Source organism: Lotus japonicus, chromosome 2 (assembly GCF_012489685.1).
Source record: "Lotus japonicus ecotype B-129 chromosome 2, LjGifu_v1.2".
NCBI classification, from domain to species: domain Eukaryota; kingdom Viridiplantae; phylum Streptophyta; class Magnoliopsida; order Fabales; family Fabaceae; genus Lotus; species Lotus japonicus.
This window is the reverse complement of record NC_080042.1, coordinates 90109544-90126313: the sequence shown is the minus strand read 5'-3', so window position 1 is coordinate 90126313 and position 16770 is coordinate 90109544. Positions and strand designations below refer to the sequence as shown.

At 35.2% G+C, this 16770-nt stretch overlaps 2 protein-coding genes and 1 pseudogene across 3 annotated transcripts; 1 reads left to right on the top strand and 2 right to left on the bottom strand.

Moving 5' to 3' along the window:
* Positions 1-387: 387 nt before the first annotated feature.
* On the bottom strand, positions 388-2084 carry LOC130740854 (soyasapogenol B glucuronide galactosyltransferase-like). Its single transcript, XM_057593566.1, has one exon. The coding sequence runs from the start codon at positions 1917-1919 to the stop codon at positions 450-452; it is 1470 nt and encodes a 489-aa protein (XP_057449549.1). The 5' UTR covers positions 1920-2084; the 3' UTR covers positions 388-449.
* Positions 2085-3294: 1210 nt separating this feature from the next.
* Positions 3295-4882, bottom strand: LOC130740855 (soyasapogenol B glucuronide galactosyltransferase-like; annotated as a pseudogene).
* A 2716-nt stretch (positions 4883-7598) lies between these two features.
* LOC130740853 (U1 small nuclear ribonucleoprotein A) lies at positions 7599-10647 on the top strand. 2 transcript variants are annotated; one of them, XM_057593564.1, is made up of 10 exons: positions 7599-7995; positions 8119-8181; positions 8269-8353; positions 8450-8518; positions 8682-8760; positions 9000-9051; positions 9398-9510; positions 9605-9674; positions 10044-10129; positions 10218-10647. In XM_057593564.1, exons 1-10 carry the CDS (start codon positions 7666-7668, stop codon positions 10258-10260), a joined length of 990 nt encoding a protein of 329 aa, XP_057449547.1. In that variant the 5' UTR covers positions 7599-7665; the 3' UTR covers positions 10261-10647. The 2 variants fall into 2 exon arrangements, with proteins under 2 accessions (XP_057449547.1, XP_057449546.1); XM_057593563.1 differs by having other exon boundaries at positions 8679-8760.
* The last annotated feature ends 6123 nt before the right edge of the window (positions 10648-16770 follow it).

The following is a 16770-nucleotide window of genomic DNA, read 5'->3' as shown; positions in this document are numbered from 1 at the left end:
ATTAGTAGCTTCCTTCACATTCTGTGCTGTCTATATCTAGAATTTTCTTCGACCTTTCATTTGTGAAAATTAGGTGTGTTTCTATAAACACTTTGAATTCAATCTGAAGCCAAGATTCTCCCTGAAAACTGTTTTCTGTTTATTTATTTTTTTCCAAACATGTGAAGGATGAGAATGGATCTCCAAAATCTTGTCCTAGAACAAAAATAAATTGCTTTTCACATCCGCCGAATCAGAACTACCTTCAGTGTTCTGAAAGTAGAATGCTTAGCCTGTGTTTGGATTTGCCACGTTGAACGTGAATTCAGAAAGAAACATGCAATTGCTAAAGAGAGAACTATGCTCAAATGAAATGCATTTTGTTTTTATAAGTATATATGACTGATGTGAAGAAGTTAAATTGAACTTTATTCAAAATCATTTTTGGCACGCACACACAACACACTATTTTATGGCAGATTTTTGGAAAGTGTGAGGGACTTGAGTTCTTGAATCAACTCTACAATATTGTTGTGAGAAGATCCACCAACTTGCACAGCTTTCTTTGCTGCATCGCTGAGCGCTCTTGCTCTTTCCCTCATTTCTGCACCTTCCTTTCCATCATCCATCAACAAAGCAATTGCCCTTCCAATCTCTTCCCGTGTTATTGCCTCATTCCCAAACTCGTTCCAGTTTCTCCATTCCTTTGCTCCCACAGGAACCCCGATTCTCAGCACATCCACCACCAGCTTCTCATTGAAGAAATGCTCTGCAAATAGAGGCCATGTCACCATTGGCAACCCTGCATTTACACTTTCCACCACCGTGTTCCAACCGGCGTGAGCCACCAATCCTCCAATCTTCGGACTCTCCAGAATCAACAACTGTGGTGCCCAACCCCAAATCAGATAACCTTTGTTACTTTCTCTCACTCTCTTCTCAAACTCTTCCAGAAAGCAACCATCTTCTCCACCCTCATCATTTTTCCTAACCACCCAAATGAAATTATGCCCTGAACCTTCAAGTGCGTGCGCAATTTCAACAAGCTGAGAATAAGGAAACTTATTCATGCTCCCAAAACTGACATACAAAACAGAGCCCTCTGGCTTGGAACTGAGCCATTTCAGACACCCTCCTTCCTCATCTTCTTCCTTTGCATACCCTCTTGCAGCTTTATCCTCAGCATCTTGGTTAACCCATAAAGACACTGGTCCTAATCCCCAACTCCTGGTTCCCATGACTCTCTTGTAATGCTCGTAATAAGCACTCTCCAATTCATAGAAACTGTTGAACACTGACCCAAAACTCTTCTTCTCTGATTCTTTAATCATCTTCATCAACATTGTGTATTGATTTGGGGATCTAAGCCAGTCTGGTAACTGCAAACGTGTCATCTCCAACTTGTCCGGCAAGTCAGGTAAGGTAAATTTTTCGGTGTCTGAATCCACATTCAAATGGGATGCGTACTGTTCCACAGAATGCGCAGCAGAGCGAGCTAGGTAGCTTGCACCATGAAACATGATCCTGGGAATTCCCAACTTAGCAGCAGCATCTACAGACCAAGGGTGGAACATGTCGGTGACAATGAAATCAGCTTGAAGATCGTGAAAGAGACGCTCGAATTCTGGTTGCAGAATTGCCAAGCCCATGTAGATTTTGGGGTTCATCTCACGAGGGGTGTTGACACTGAATGATTCAATCCCCACTGGAAGACCCACTTTGTCAGCTGGGAATTCAACGACATGGGTTCTGATGGAGCGACCGCGACTGGAATCAAGGTCAATGGATTTCTGGAACATGGTGGCATTGTGTGTGGTGGTGATGATGGTGACATCTACGCCGTGAAGGGCGAAGAGTCTGGCCATGTCCACCAGGGGAATTATGTGACTTGTTGACAAAAATGGAAGGAAAATTGCCTTCAGCTCAGCTTGCTTCTCCATGATACTACTCGAGTTTTGGCAAGGTTGAGGTGAGAAAAACCAGTATATTTTGTATTTGGTTATGTGTTGTTCTTTCTCTGTTTTTGCATATCAGGGTAGATTGCCTTAAATCTACGAGGCTAGGTGCCCCAATTGCATACATTTATGTTCATCTTCGCTGTTTTTCTCATATGTTTTGGCGCTAACCCGAGCAAATAATAGAAAGTTAACTAAAACTATAATTGTTTATTTCCCACGAGGAACTCGAGTGCATACTCTAGCTATGTTTAGTCAACCAATGTATACTGTATCAGACAATTGTTTTTTTCCATCGTGGAACTCGAGTGCTGATCTCATCTCATGATCTCATCTGAAGATTTGTTATCATTTTATGACAGTGATTCAATTGTTGTATAATATAGTTTGTTTTGTTTTTCATGGCTTTGCTTGCAATTCAGCATTCACATGGTGTTCGGTTACCTGGTTCAACTGTTGACTAAAATAGAGACAATAAAACAAATAAGATATAGGACAAGATTGTGAAAGAAAAAGAAAATAGAGATATGATTGGATGAAGTCTAACTAATTAGGGTTTAAGTTAGAAGATGTGTGTACCTTAGTTTACCTGAAGCTTTTCGATTATGTGTCATCACCACATGCATTCTTACAAGAATTTGCCTCTGTGTTATTACAAGAATGCATCCTTATTCACGATACTACCTCACCTCAACCTCATTGCATGTTGTTTCTATTTCATTTCTCAATCCTCCCGTTTTCTTCGTGTGTTTTTAAGGGGGATACATTGGATGGGATTTTCTATGTATTGTCTCACATTGAGGGTTGGATTTAGGGCTACAGTAACTTGGCTGGGGTCTGTTTCAAAGTCCTGGCTCATACTTTGAATCTGTTTTTTCCTGTTCTTTTCCTTCTTCCTTTTGTAATAGGTTAACACCCTTGTGCTTATTCAATATATTCTTTGCTTATAAAAAAAGGTACTTCACCGTGAAATCCACACAAACATTAACCTATCTCAAATTAAGAATAAAATAAATATTCCAATCCCAGCAAAGGTGGTCGATCCTTGACATCCTAAACTAACATTGCAAACTTATGCCTCCTCAAAGGCTGACTTTGCACCAATGTCAAACAACATATCTAAAGTTTGAGGTTGTCTATATATCTTAAGCAAAGTTTTAGAAAAATCACTATATAATCATTGGTGAGCCAATAACATTCAACATAATATAATATAGGACTAAAAATTTGCATATACATTTTCATATGTATATATATCTTACATATCATTTATCAATCTAAAACAAATATTATTTGAGAAAAAGTTTCATGCACTCAATATAAAAAAATTTTACACTGTCAACCAATCAGAATTTGTAAATGTGGGAAAGATGCAATTTTTATTTAATTAAATTAATTAACATGACAAATTTTTAAAATTTGATTGGTTGATAGTGTAAAAAAACTTTGCACTATCCGTGCACTAAAATTAAACTCATATTATTTAAGGAAACTTTATCCATGGATACTTACACAACCCCTAACCTTTTTTTCCCGAGCAACAATAACTTTATATTCAAGTTATAGAATTCCCATTCAGGTCTTTATTGCAACCACCTTTTCGTCACATTACTTCATGGCAAACTATTGGAAAGTTTGAGGGACTTTAGCTCCTGAATCAACTCTACAATATTGTTGTGAGAAGATCCACCAACTTGTATTGCTCTCTTTGCTGCATCGCTAAGCGCTCTTGCTCTGTTCCTCATTTCTGCACTTTTCTCTCCATCATCCATCAACAAAGCAATTGCCCTCCCGATCTCATCCCTTGTCACAAGCTCATCCCCGAACTCGTTCCAGTTTCTCCATTCCTTCGCTCCCACTGCACCCCAATTCCCAACACATCCACCACTAGCTTCTCATTGAAAAAATGCTCTGCAAACAGAGGCCATGTCACCATCGGCAACCCTGCATTCACACTTTCCACCACCGTGTTCCATCCGGCATGAGTTACCAATCCTCCCATCGTCGGATTCTCCAGAATCAGCAGCTGTGGCGCCCAACCCCAAATCAAAAAACCTTGATTGCTATCTTTCATTCTCTTCTCAAACTCTTCTAGAAAGCTATCACCTCTTCCACCCTCGTCGTTTTTCCTAACCACCCAGATGAAACAATGCCCTGAATCTTCAAGTGCTTGCGCCATTTCAACTAGCTGAGAGTAAGGGAACTTGTTCAACTCCCTAAACTAACATACAAAACAGAGCCCTCTGGTTTGGAACAAAGCCATTTCAACCATCCTCTTTCCTCTGTTTTTTCATGCCCTCTTGCAGCCTTTTCAGAGTCATCATGGTTAACCCACAACGAAACGGGTCCTAATCCCAGACATTTGGTTCCTATAGCTCTTTTATAATGCTCGTGGTAATCGTTCTCCAGCTCGTAGAAGCTGTTGAAAAGCAATGTGAAACCCTTCTTCTCTGATTCTTCAATCTCCTTCATCAACTTGGTGTACTGATTCGAAGTTCTCATCCATCCTGGTAACTGCAAAGTTGTCATCTTCAATTCGTGTGGCAAGTCTGGTATGGTGAATTTTTCAGTGTCTGATTTAACATTCAAATGAGGTGTGTTTTGTTGAACAGAGTGCCCTGCAGAGCAAGCCATGCAGCTTCCAGCATGAAACATGATCCTGGGAATTCCCAATTTAGCAGCGGCCTCTACAGTCCAAGGATGGAACATGTCGGTGACGATGAAATCAACTCGGAGATCGTGGAAGACAGTGACGGATCCAGGGAGCGGCCGCGGCTGGAGTCGAGGTTGATAGATTTTTGGAAGGTGGTGGCGGTGTGTGCGGTGGCTATTATGGTGACGTCTACGCCGTGGAGGGCGAAGAGCCTGGCCATGTCGACCAGGGGGATTATGTGACTTGTTACCGGGTATGGAAGGAAAGCAGACTTTAACTGAGTTTGCTCCTCCATTGTTTTGTGAGTACTAAGGTAGGTTGAGGATGCTCAATTTTTTTTTTTTTTTTGAATGACGAGGATGCTCAATTTTGAGTACATTTTAATTTGTTCTATATATAATAATTTTCAGAATTATAGATGGAATCAAATTAATTATACACATGTCATGCACATGTAATTTGACATAAGTAAACATCAAAATATTTGTTTACTTCAACGTGTATTAAACTGACATTAGAAAATTTCAAGCATGGAACTCGAGTACTGCTTATTCTAAGTTATACTACATATTATGGTATGATTAGATCTCCATAATATGAGGATGATTTTATCATTCATAATACTAAAACCCAAAAAGTTGGTGAAGAGAAATAAGACGTGTCATATGAATAATTCATCTACTCCATTAGTTATCAATCGTTTCCGCCATTGATAACATACAATCAATCTGGGAAAAAAAAATGTATTGGCAAAAGAGATAATTATTTGTATACGCACATATACTTTTTCAGCTCTGCTATATGGCACGAGCAATATAAAAGGCACGAGACCAACGACAGTGATATATTTCCTTATTTAAGTGATTTTTTTAAAGCAGAAATGGATTTAACTTTATCTATGAATATAATAATTGCTTTTTATTTTAAGAAGTGATTTTAGACTATTTTGATACAAAAGATTTTAAATATAAATTAGAGGTATTTTTTACCATGTAAAAATCTTAAGAGAGTGTTTCCATTCCATCATTTTTCAGGGAACTAAAGTGTCTCATCCCTGAAACCTTTTGCCTTGTTTCATTCCATCTTAAAAGCAAACATGACAAACACAAAATGAAACTCATATTTCATGTTATGTTCCATTCTCACTTGTCTATCAAACGCTACCTTCATCTTAGATCAACTTGAATATATACAAACATACACTATCTATATGTTCAGTTTTATCATTTGTTTAAGTGACCAACAATTTAATATCATTGTTTAGTTTTTGATTTTCCTATTTATTTATTTGCTATATATTCAGCATTCATTTTGTAGTTGGGAAGTGTTGTGATTCTAATGTATGACTTGGTTGGTGAGAGGGGTTATAATGTTGTTTCTCTTATACTCAATTAGTGAATGCCAAGTGTGGAAATGTGCCATGTCATTTTAACTTATAAAGTTCTTAAATTGATCCTCTAAATATCTCTATTATAAGTTTTACTATGTGTTAAAAATACAATTTTTTTTAGAAAATGTTTACTTTCTGATTATTTTCAAATTGATTTTAACCTTAGTTGATTTTAAACATTTCAAGTTGATTTGGGGCAAATATTAATCTAATCCTTCCTCCTCTCCTCTGTGTTCATCTTCGTCTGTGATGTCGTGCTCTTCCTCTCCCATCCTCCATGAGTGAAACTGTATAGCAGAGGTGATCATAAATTCCCACATGTGCCTAACATGTTTCGTGTGAATTGTTATCAGAAAATATTGGCTAGACTGAATTGTTGAACAACCAATTGAATGGAAACCAAGAATGAAAATATCAATTTGAACCCAGAATATCAATTCATGTATCTCAAAGTAGAAATTTCATAGAGATCTGAATAATTTTAAAACCCCAAAAGGGGCTTGCAGCGGAAGTGCTTCTTATCAGATAAAAAAGGCTTGTGGCGGAGTAAGGTTCAAATGGTTTATGCAAACGATGAAGGACGAAAAAAGAATTGGGGTCTACAGCGGCGACAGAGTGTACTCTTGAAGTGAACCAGATAACGATGCCCATGAACTACGGTTAGAAACAGCGCTGGCACGTTTATGAACGACGGCGGCCGAAACCACAGGGACGGCTGAAGAAAGGAAGAAGATGAAGATCTAGGTGGTTTCAGGAGAAAGGGATTTTTAGGTTGATGCAGCAGCAGAAAGATTTTTCTTCAATTTTATTAAATTGGAAATAGTTTAGGGAGTAAAATGTAGAATTTTAGAAGTCTAGGGAGTACAATTTGAAACTTAAAACAAAGACATGAGACACTAAGCATCATCTTATTGGCTACTTGTGGGGGGCATGGCGGCTGTTTAAAACACAACCAACATTTTTAAGTTTGCCTTTTTTTTTTATAGACGTATTGGTATATGGGCACATGTAAAAACACTCCAACATACCATAACGAGTACTGTAAAAAAGAATCAATGCGACGATAATAACGTTCTAATTACAAAAATTTATAAATTTATTTGAGCAACCTTGTGTACGTGTTTGGAAGTGGGCCATAAAAAAAATACATAGTATTGATTCTATTTTATTAAGCTGACTACAAAGGTCATAAGAAAAATATACATACATAATATTAAGATAAAAATCTAAAAGATAGAAAGGATTGTGACATCGATGGGCCCCACTCATGTTCCTCCGCCTGCCTCTACTCACAAGCATCCATCTTCCCTTTCCTTCTCCTCAAAATTGAACTCACATACACACCCCAAGGGTTGAACCCTAACTATAAATTGTAAAGTTCATGAAAGAGAAAGATAAAAATAAATTGCTTGCTTCCAATTTTTCTCTTCATTCAGTTTTCTTTTTCCTTTGCAATAGTCTAGAATTTTTTTTTGGTCAATCTATAGTCTAGACTTAGTAGGTTAAATTAATTTCACTGCAAAACTCCCAGTGGGCCAGGCCCAGATAAGGAAGACCAGCTCCCTAATGGGCCAGCCCAATATTGTCAAGAAAATGAAAAGCACAACAATTCAACAAAAAAAACAGAGGAGTTGTTGAGAGAGAAATGAAATACTCTAGGGCTTCCGAACCACTGCAATCGTGCTCCGATGGACGACATGGCTGCCTACTACGCTCAAACCCAACCACCCGCCCTTCTCAATTATTCATATTATCAGCCACCTCCGCCGCCGCCTATCATGACGGTGGTGCCACCTCCTCCCGGCACCGTTTTCCCGCATCCGCAGTATGTTCCTCACCACCAGCAACAACCTCTCTACAATTCCTTCGCTCTTCCTCAATCCCCCACACACGAGGTCCGTACCCTCTTCGTTGCTGGACTCCCTGAAGATGTAAAACCCCGCGAAATCTACAACCTCTTCCGCGAATTTCCTGGTTACGAATCATCGCATCTTCGTAGCCCCACCAATTCATCACAGGTACAATAATAATCGATTCTGCAAACTGCAAAGCGTTTTCAACTGTTTTGATTATCTTGTAATTGTGTTTGCATTGATTGATTACTGATATGCTTTCTGTGACGTGATTTTTTGTTCCGATAGCCTTTTGCTTTTGCTGTGTTCATGAATCAGCAATCTGCAGTAATGGCAATGCATGCTCTGAATGTAAGGCTCTTTTGTGTTACATACATTTCATGCTCAGTAGCAGTTTTCAGTGTCTGAATTGAATATTTTGATTGCTGTGGTTTGCAGGGGATGGTGTTTGATCTTGAAAAGAATTCAACTCTTTATATTGATCTTGCCAAATCCAACTCTAGATCTAAGCGAACGCGGATAGGTGTGTGTGTGTCTTGATTACCTTATTTTCCTAATCCCATTTACATTTTAAGAGGTTTGAATTGAATTGTGATGGTTGATTGACATTGGTGAGCAGATGATGAGAGAGGTGGCTCGGATAAGAAAGCTAGAGGGTCTGCACCGTCATGGGCGACTCCTGATTCCGGTAAGTAAGATGGTGCTAGATTGTTTTAGTGTGTAGGATGTTGTTCTATGTATATGCGGTTGATGTTGATGATCTCTTGCTTAAAGACTAGTTAAATGTTGATCACACAAAAGGACACTTTTATCTCACATTGCACATGTTTTGCACTCTTCGGCACTAGCAGGTGTTAGCAGCATTCACATGCCTGGAATGGGTAATCCTTCTATCAACATGAACACGATTGGTTATCCATCTGCACAAAGGTCATCTGCACTACTTAATCACACCTTTATTATATGGAAGTCATTGCTTCTAACTCAAATAGAGCACATTTTTCAATATTACAAGTTAATTATTTTGAGCTGCTGTTGGGGAACTCATTCTATATTATTAGAAGAAAATAACTAATGTGTTTATAGTACAAGAGAAATTCTTTTGGGCTATTGCCTTTGTATATCATGCTATCTCATCTAATTGTCTGTTTGTTTGTTTTCTGCAAAAGTTATGGGAGTGCTGATGGAAATGCTGTCAATGATGGTCTATATGGAAATCTGGTTAGTGTTATGTAGCACTCAATCTATCTGTTTTTTGCATCACCTTAAGATATTTACCTCTATTAGCTGTTCTAAATGGTTAAATCTTTCGGTGGTGAACTCAAAATGCTTTTCTCATAATCTTTTTTTTCCAGACTATTAAAATTTGTGGTTAAACTGTACAATGTTTCTCAGTTATATGCTTTACATGGATTAGGCTGGTCAACATTATTATGCTTTATTAAATTGTTGTATCTAACCGTGTTGTTTTTCCTTGTTTCTCTTGCATCTAGGACTATAGTTAATTTAAAATTATTGCATTTTCCACTTCAAGTAATTGTTTTTATTTCATATCTTGTGTTGACAGAAAAAGTGTTCAATACCTTACATTCCTCAAAATACAATCCCCTGTGCAACTTTATTTGTAGCTAATCTGGGGCCGTCTTGTAATGAACAAGAGCTAATACAAGTGTTTTCTAGGTCAGTGTATATGTATTGTTCGAATTATTTTCGTATCTATACAGTCCGTAGATGCTGAAGTTGATTTTATTTTGGTGTATGTATCTTCTATCAGATATCCTGGATTTTTGAAACTGAAGATGCAGAGCACATATGGGGCTCCAGTTGCATTTGTTGATTTCCAGGTTTCTTTATTGTTGTCCTTTTTTTTTGCACTGCATATGATGAGACATGAATAAAAAAATGAAAAATTATGTTAATGAATTAAGAAAGTGGGTAGTTGAGTTTTTAATTAGGCAACAAGTCAACAACATGAAAAGTACCTAAAGAATAGCACCTAAGTTTTACCCTTGGGAGTGTTATCACTCAGCAGTCAGCATGCTTCTTCTTGTGAAAGCATTGAAAGCCATGTTGAAAATTGCATAAAACTATTACCTAAATATTATAGTTATTCCCATATTTGATTTGCATGATTTTATTAGGAGGTTTTTGTGAACTATCACGACAAGTGCATCTTGTAAAGCTCCCAGATTGATTGCTAACTTTATGTGCAGGACGTTGGTAGCTCCGCTGATGCTCTAAACAATCTGCAAGGCACCATTCTTCACTCCTCTCCAGCTGGCGAGGGAATGCGTTTAGAGTATCCTTTGGTTACCTGTTTGTTTTCTTTCATTGATTTTTTTTTCTCATCACCAACATTTGTTTTGTATACTTAATGATAATTTTAGATTTGCTAAATCGCGGATGGGAATGCGGAAGAAGCCAAAGTAAGTTACATGCTAGTAAGTAAAAAAAATTGAGATACACACTGTGCTGCGCTATGAATTGTTCTTTCCCGGTACAATAGAATGGATGCTGAGTGGTTTTATCCCAGAATTTGCAAATTTCAAATTTCAGTCTCTTAAAATGCATAGTAGGACCCCACGGCCCAAGTTAATTGTTTGTATTTTTCGTAGTGTTAGAGTTTCACATTGGAAAAGATCACCCGGGATTTTATTGACTGTAAATTTTATATAGAAGTACTTTTTTTTTACTTTTGATGGATTTATGATAATTCATATCAATTTTGTTTGATGTGTATCTTATGTGTTGTAATTTTGCTAGTGTAATTTATATGCCACTTCATACTTAGTGAAAAACTTAAAACTGATCATGGAATTCGACAGGCGTGGAACATATATTTGATATTTGACTCATCGCCGGAGTTCTCGTTTCTCGAAAATTATTAGGTGTACTTGTATTTTGTATGATTTTTCCAATTTTGTTCTAGTATGAAGTATTACCTCCTGTTATTACTATTTTGATAGTTTATCCCTAATATTTATCACTTTTACAATTTCAGGAGAGTATTAGTTATATTTTCCAAATTACAGCCTTAGCATGACATTTTTAAATAATATTCTTTAATAGACGTGTCGCAATCTTACAGTATCAAATATTAAGGTATATGGTTAAGAATAGGGTTGACATTTAAAAATTTGGTTCCCTGGTGTATCAAGGGGCATTTTGGACCATCTCCCTCGCCACCTTCCCCTCGCCTCCTTCTCCACCATTCCCATGCTAGAAACGCTAGGACCCCCACCATTGTGTTGAACCACCCTAGTTGAGTTTGAACCAGCAAAGCAGAGCTCTTCTAACATTATCTCTCTCCCTCGTCGGTCTCCCTTTTCTCTCTCTAACGTTTTATCTCTTTCTCAAACTCTTGCTCTCGTTCTTTAGTTTCACTCATGAGGATGGTGCCGCCTCCTTCATGTTTCTATGTGACTTCATCAATCACCCTAATTGATTTGATCTGAATGGTGGCTTTGGGTCTTGACAATATTGTCTTACTTTCCAAATTAGATTCGACTTGTGTGTATTTGAGGAAGTATTGCTTGCCCTAGAATTGGTCAAGAAGAAGATGGGAAGAAGTAATAGATTAAGGGTGAGGTTCCTTTGGGACGAAGAAGGGTTTCAACGAGTTGGGAGGGAATGAGAGATTGTGGGGAAAAGAAGGGTTTCAAATCGAAAGAAGAAAGAGAAATGCGATGTTTTCTCTAACGCACACAATCTTACCATTAAACCTTACAAACACCATGACTGGCACCATCTCACCAACATTGTTGATGAAGACGTCGAGGTCGCTAAGACTATGGGTAGTTGCGGGTGGAGTCACAGAGAGGCATAGTTTGGGATGATGATTGGGCGTAGGCGAGTGGAGGCGAGAAAATATGCGAAAATTAAATGATTGCATAGTCTATCATATTCATTTAATTAAATGATCGAAAATATGAGAATTGGAAAATAAGAGGTAAAATATGAGAATTGAGAAATATTAGATTATGTAAAATCTGTATGTCCACTTATCATTTCGTTTACAAATTTACCAAAAAAAAAAAAAATTGTCAACTACAATAATGTTCAATAACGTTGAATAACTTCACCACTTGTACTCCATAAAAAAATAAAAAATTAAGAATAAAATCACCCGTGCGGTTTTCACCAAACATTTTGACTTCTCCATCAATCATGGAACAACCACATTAACCTCCTCTCCTCTAGACCTGTGTCCTACACTACAAAACAATCTAGTACTACTCATAACTACTTGGCGCGTGTAGTAATCAGTTAATATGAGAAATTTAATTTTGTTGAATTGAAATCTATCAGATTCATTTAATTAGAAGTGTTTAATTTTGATGCACCAACGGTGTAAAAAAATTTTATACCGTCAACCAATTAGATTTCAAGATGTGACATGTCAATTAAAGAAATTAAATGAAAAGAGAGATTTTCTCACATTCTTGAAATCTAATTAGTTGACGGTGTAAAAAAACTTTACACCGTCGGTGCATCAAACTTTTTCTCAAAAAAGAATTGGTAAATCTGAAACCATTTTGAATGAATACATTTTCATTTGTTTTAAACTATTTGTTTTTTTTTAAATAACACTTTTAGTTAAAAAATCTAATAAGAAGTTAGAATGAAGTATGTCATTTATCACTATATTAGTATGTTTTTTAGATGCATTAATTTTAATTTCTTACTTTTAAAAATAAATTATTTCTTAATATTTATAAAATTTTAGTATTTTATCTATATAATGTTAAAATAACATTTAATTAACACATATTTGACTACAATCAACCACACCTGAACCATACATAACATGTTTGAAATTATTCTAATTTTTTCCTTACTGTACTATATAAAGAACATGTTAAATAAAAAATTAATATATTTAGTATTTTGAAAATATAAAATATTTAATACTTTCTCTAGAATTTGTTACAGGATAGAGTAAAAAAAATTAAAATACTAAGAATTCTTCTTCAATGGATATTGCTCTGGTACACTTTAAAAAAAGAAAAAAAGTTTGATGCACCGTCAACCAATCAGATTTCAAAAATATGTCTCGTCAATTAATGAAATTAAATAAAAAGAGAGATTTTCTCACATCTTTGAAATCTGATTGGTTGACGGTGTAAAAAAACTTTACACCGTCGGTGCATCAAAATTAAACGCTTAAAAAAATAGAATGGTTTAAAACTCTTCAATTTATTATATAAAATATTAATCAACCCAAATATATTGTGAGTAGCTTTATACTATAGAGTTATGACTATGTTTGGGAACCACTTTATTTGGTCAAAATCAATCCTAACGAGTTAAAAATGATGTTCAAAGGTACTAATAAAACAAAATCAATTCTACAAAATTAATTACGTACACTTGTCACAACAAGTATTACAACATAAATAACATAATTTTAACTCGGGTTTTCATAAGCAAATTTTAATAAAATCAATTTTGCAAAACGCTGGGAGGAGTATTCTGTTGGTTTAGCCAGTATACTTTCCTCCAATCTAAGTATTTCTTACTAATGAAAGTTTCATCTTTCTATAAAAAAATTCCAAAACGCTGAACAAAAGAGATATGTTTTGACAATAAATCACTTCTATTGGATCGTTTCCAACATAAGCGATTTTCTAGGTGCATGCATAATTGTCTGTTTTGATAAACAAAAGTCAAAACAAACCTCTTGTTACTTAATAGCTACTGCTATAAGCCTGTAACCATATCATGAGATATCACCCCCGTATCTACGATTATATTTTTAAACATAAATTTATCTTCATCTCGAATATGATCTTCTTAGGTTTTGATGAAATGATATTGTTCATACAAAAAGGAGGTCGGTTAGTTAAGTATTAGTTTAATTTTCATGCATTATTTACACACATTCAGCCGTATGATCATACAATATTTATTTAAACAGTTAAATTATTTATTATTTTTTTGTTACAAAATTATTTATTATTTTAAGTAAATAAGTCTTAAAAATTATTTTATGACAGGGTAAATAACAGTTAAATATAAGAGTAAATTAATTTTAGATTGCCTGTGCATATATGTTAAATTAAAAATATATATTTATTACTAATTATCTATCCCATATCATTATTAATTATCCATCCCATACAATTTACCATCACCCTCAGGCCTCAGGCCTCAACATTTTTTTTAAATGCAACCGATACAATGTTGAGTACTTTTAATTGTCGGTGAAATAGTTATTCTATCCTCAATTATACTAGCACATAATATGTTTCCAAATGGCACATATTGGACGCCTCCTTCGATGTTTCCATATTTGTATAGTATTTGTTAATTGTTAATAAGTTGATAGTTGGAGAGGTTTGTATGATAGTTAGTATTTATAGTACTCTAATGGCCTTATACTTATAAAGAAAATCAAATATATACAGCTTTTTGAAATAAAATATATACAGCTTAATCTAACCACTATTTGGCATTCATCTTTAGAAATTTCAAAGAATTATCATTTCTAATAATTTAATTAAAATGTTGGAATAAAATTAAATTACTTCAAATAATAATAAATTCTCAATAATTGAAGAGCAAACAAGAAAATTATTAATAGGCAAATAAATAGCCCATTAATATGATTAGGAGGACAACAACTTTACACCGTGGGCCATCGAAATTAATCTTTATTCCGAAAGAACCCCTAGTCATGTGCATGACAACAAAATTTGAGAAGGACAAAACGGGGCATGCAGTCCTATCGTTATAGCGTGGAGGGAAAGTCAATTGCTAACGGTATCTATCCACCGACCACCGACCTGCCCTTCTTCCCACTCAGAATTATTAAATAAATATCAGATAAATAATACTCCCTCCGGTCCTATTTATAAGCATGAAAGAGAAGAAAAATCTTGATCCTTTTTATAAGAACCAAATGAAAGTTTGAGCTATATTAATTAATTTTTTCCAATGATGCCCTTATTAATTCTAACTTGTAAAATGTGTCTCATTAATTATTCTCTCTCTTTTCCACTTTCCAACACTAATAACAAAGGGTAATTTTGGAAGTTCATTTTAATTTAAGACAAATTTAATGCATTTTATCTAGTTTAACTACATTTCTTAAACTATGCGAATTTTTTTTTTTTGTTGCTTATAAATAGGACCGGAGGGAGTATTAATAATGAAAACGAAACAAAATATTATCTAAACCAATTCTCATTTTCTTTCCCCATAATTAATAATATGTTTTTGTCAACAACCAAAAAATATTTACAAACAGTCAGGTTTCGGTCAGTCTTTAGATATCGGCTATTATAAATTTTGAATCTAATTACAGTTAATATTAAGACTATTCATCTTTTTCACAAGCATAAATCTTCAGCACACTCAAAGTAGATTGTTAATTGAGCTATCCTTATGAGTTAATTGATTATGACTTTAGCATTAAAAGAGAATTTTAAAACACACACTAATTAAATTCGATTCCTTCTTTGTGTTTCCTGAACCAGCAAAAAACACCAACCATACCGCTCACCATCATACACCAGATAGGCATTCATTGATTAATTAATATAGTATGATATATTATTATAAATTGTGTCACTAACATATAAAATCACGTCTTACGCCAACGACCCTTTTTTTTAAATAAGATATTTATTTTTTTAACAAACTTATATAAAATGAAAAAAAAAAATGTTGTCATATATACGATTGCGATCGATTATCAGAATTTATTCGACCGTAAACTTCGAACAAGATACTCAATAATTCACGAGCTAGAAATATTAAGAGTACAAACCATAATAAAAATTTATTATCCACAACTTGAACCTTTTCATGGTTCCTGTTTTTTCATGTCAATTTACATGTGTAAAACGAAAATAAAATTCGTTTTCGTTGAAGGAAAACTATGTGATGGAAATTAATCTAAACATAAAAAACATGAAGTGCATATTCGTAGAAGTGACATGCATAAAGTGAGAATCCAATGAACTTTTTTTTTTTATTAATTTCGGGACTTAAAGCGCCCAACTAAACTCTCTTATAGAGAGTATTATAAGAGTCAAACCTAAAAGGAACGAAAGCAAAAGGAGGTAAACTATCATAGATCCTCATAGGCATGAGCAAGGATAGTCCATTCTTAGCAAAAGCGTCGGCTACAGAGTTAGCTTCACGAAAAACATGCTTCCAGTGAAAGTTGGAGCAGCGGGAGGTGAGGGACTTGATCTGGTCCACAAGAGGAGCACTGCTGTGAGAGTTTGGACATCCCTTATCCAGCAGGCTGATTGCTATTTTAGAGTCAGGTGATTTTGTTTATCCAATGAACTGAGTTTAAATTTGCTGAGTAGTTTATGGTGAATTTAGTTGATTTTGGCTATTCACAACACGGAATCAAGTATGAAAGAAAAGGAAGCATGTCATACTTGAAAGGTTGTTGTTTCTTTTGATTTTTGCTAGCACACAAGCAAGTGGAGTTACGTCAAATGAGAAGCTACATACGGAGTTTCTAATTTGTGAGCATACATATACGGTGTTCAAACTTCAAACACGATAAGACTACTTCAATCTTTTCATGTTTACACACGATAACACACTTAACCATACATATTAATCCACTTGTTTCTAACTAAAACTTAAAACATTGCTAACCAAACATGAACTAAATTCGTGTTTTCCTATAACTTACCTAAAGGCATTTTGGTTAGGTTTTTTTCTCTTAGATAGGAGAGATATAGGGAATGAGTATACCCTTGTTTGGTGGAAGAGAAGAGGAAGTGCAGTGGTTAGTCGCACCACTTTTTTAGCTAGCAGATTGACACTGCAAAATGTGTTTGAAATTGGCATTAGCCGGTTTAAAATGGAATAAATTTATTTTTAAATATAATAAGTAATTTTTCTCTTTCACTCTTTTTCTTCTCTTTTATCATACTAAACTAGTATTTTTTACCCGTGCGATGCACGGGATAT

Excerpts from the sequence above, each read along its gene's own strand:
- LOC130740853 (XM_057593563.1), top strand. The coding sequence starts at position 7,666 with ATGGACGACATGGCTGCCTACTACGCTCAAACCCAACCACCCGCCCTT. Across the intron at positions 9,511-9,604 it reads CTAATACAAGTGTTTTCTAG|ATATCCTGGATTTTTGAAAC; the intron begins GTCAGTGTATAT and ends ATCTTCTATCAG. Across the intron at positions 9,675-10,043 it reads TTGCATTTGTTGATTTCCAG|GACGTTGGTAGCTCCGCTGA; the intron begins GTTTCTTTATTG and ends CTTTATGTGCAG.
- LOC130740854 (XM_057593566.1), bottom strand. The coding sequence starts at position 1,919 with ATGGAGAAGCAAGCTGAGCTGAAGGCAATTTTCCTTCCATTTTTGTCA.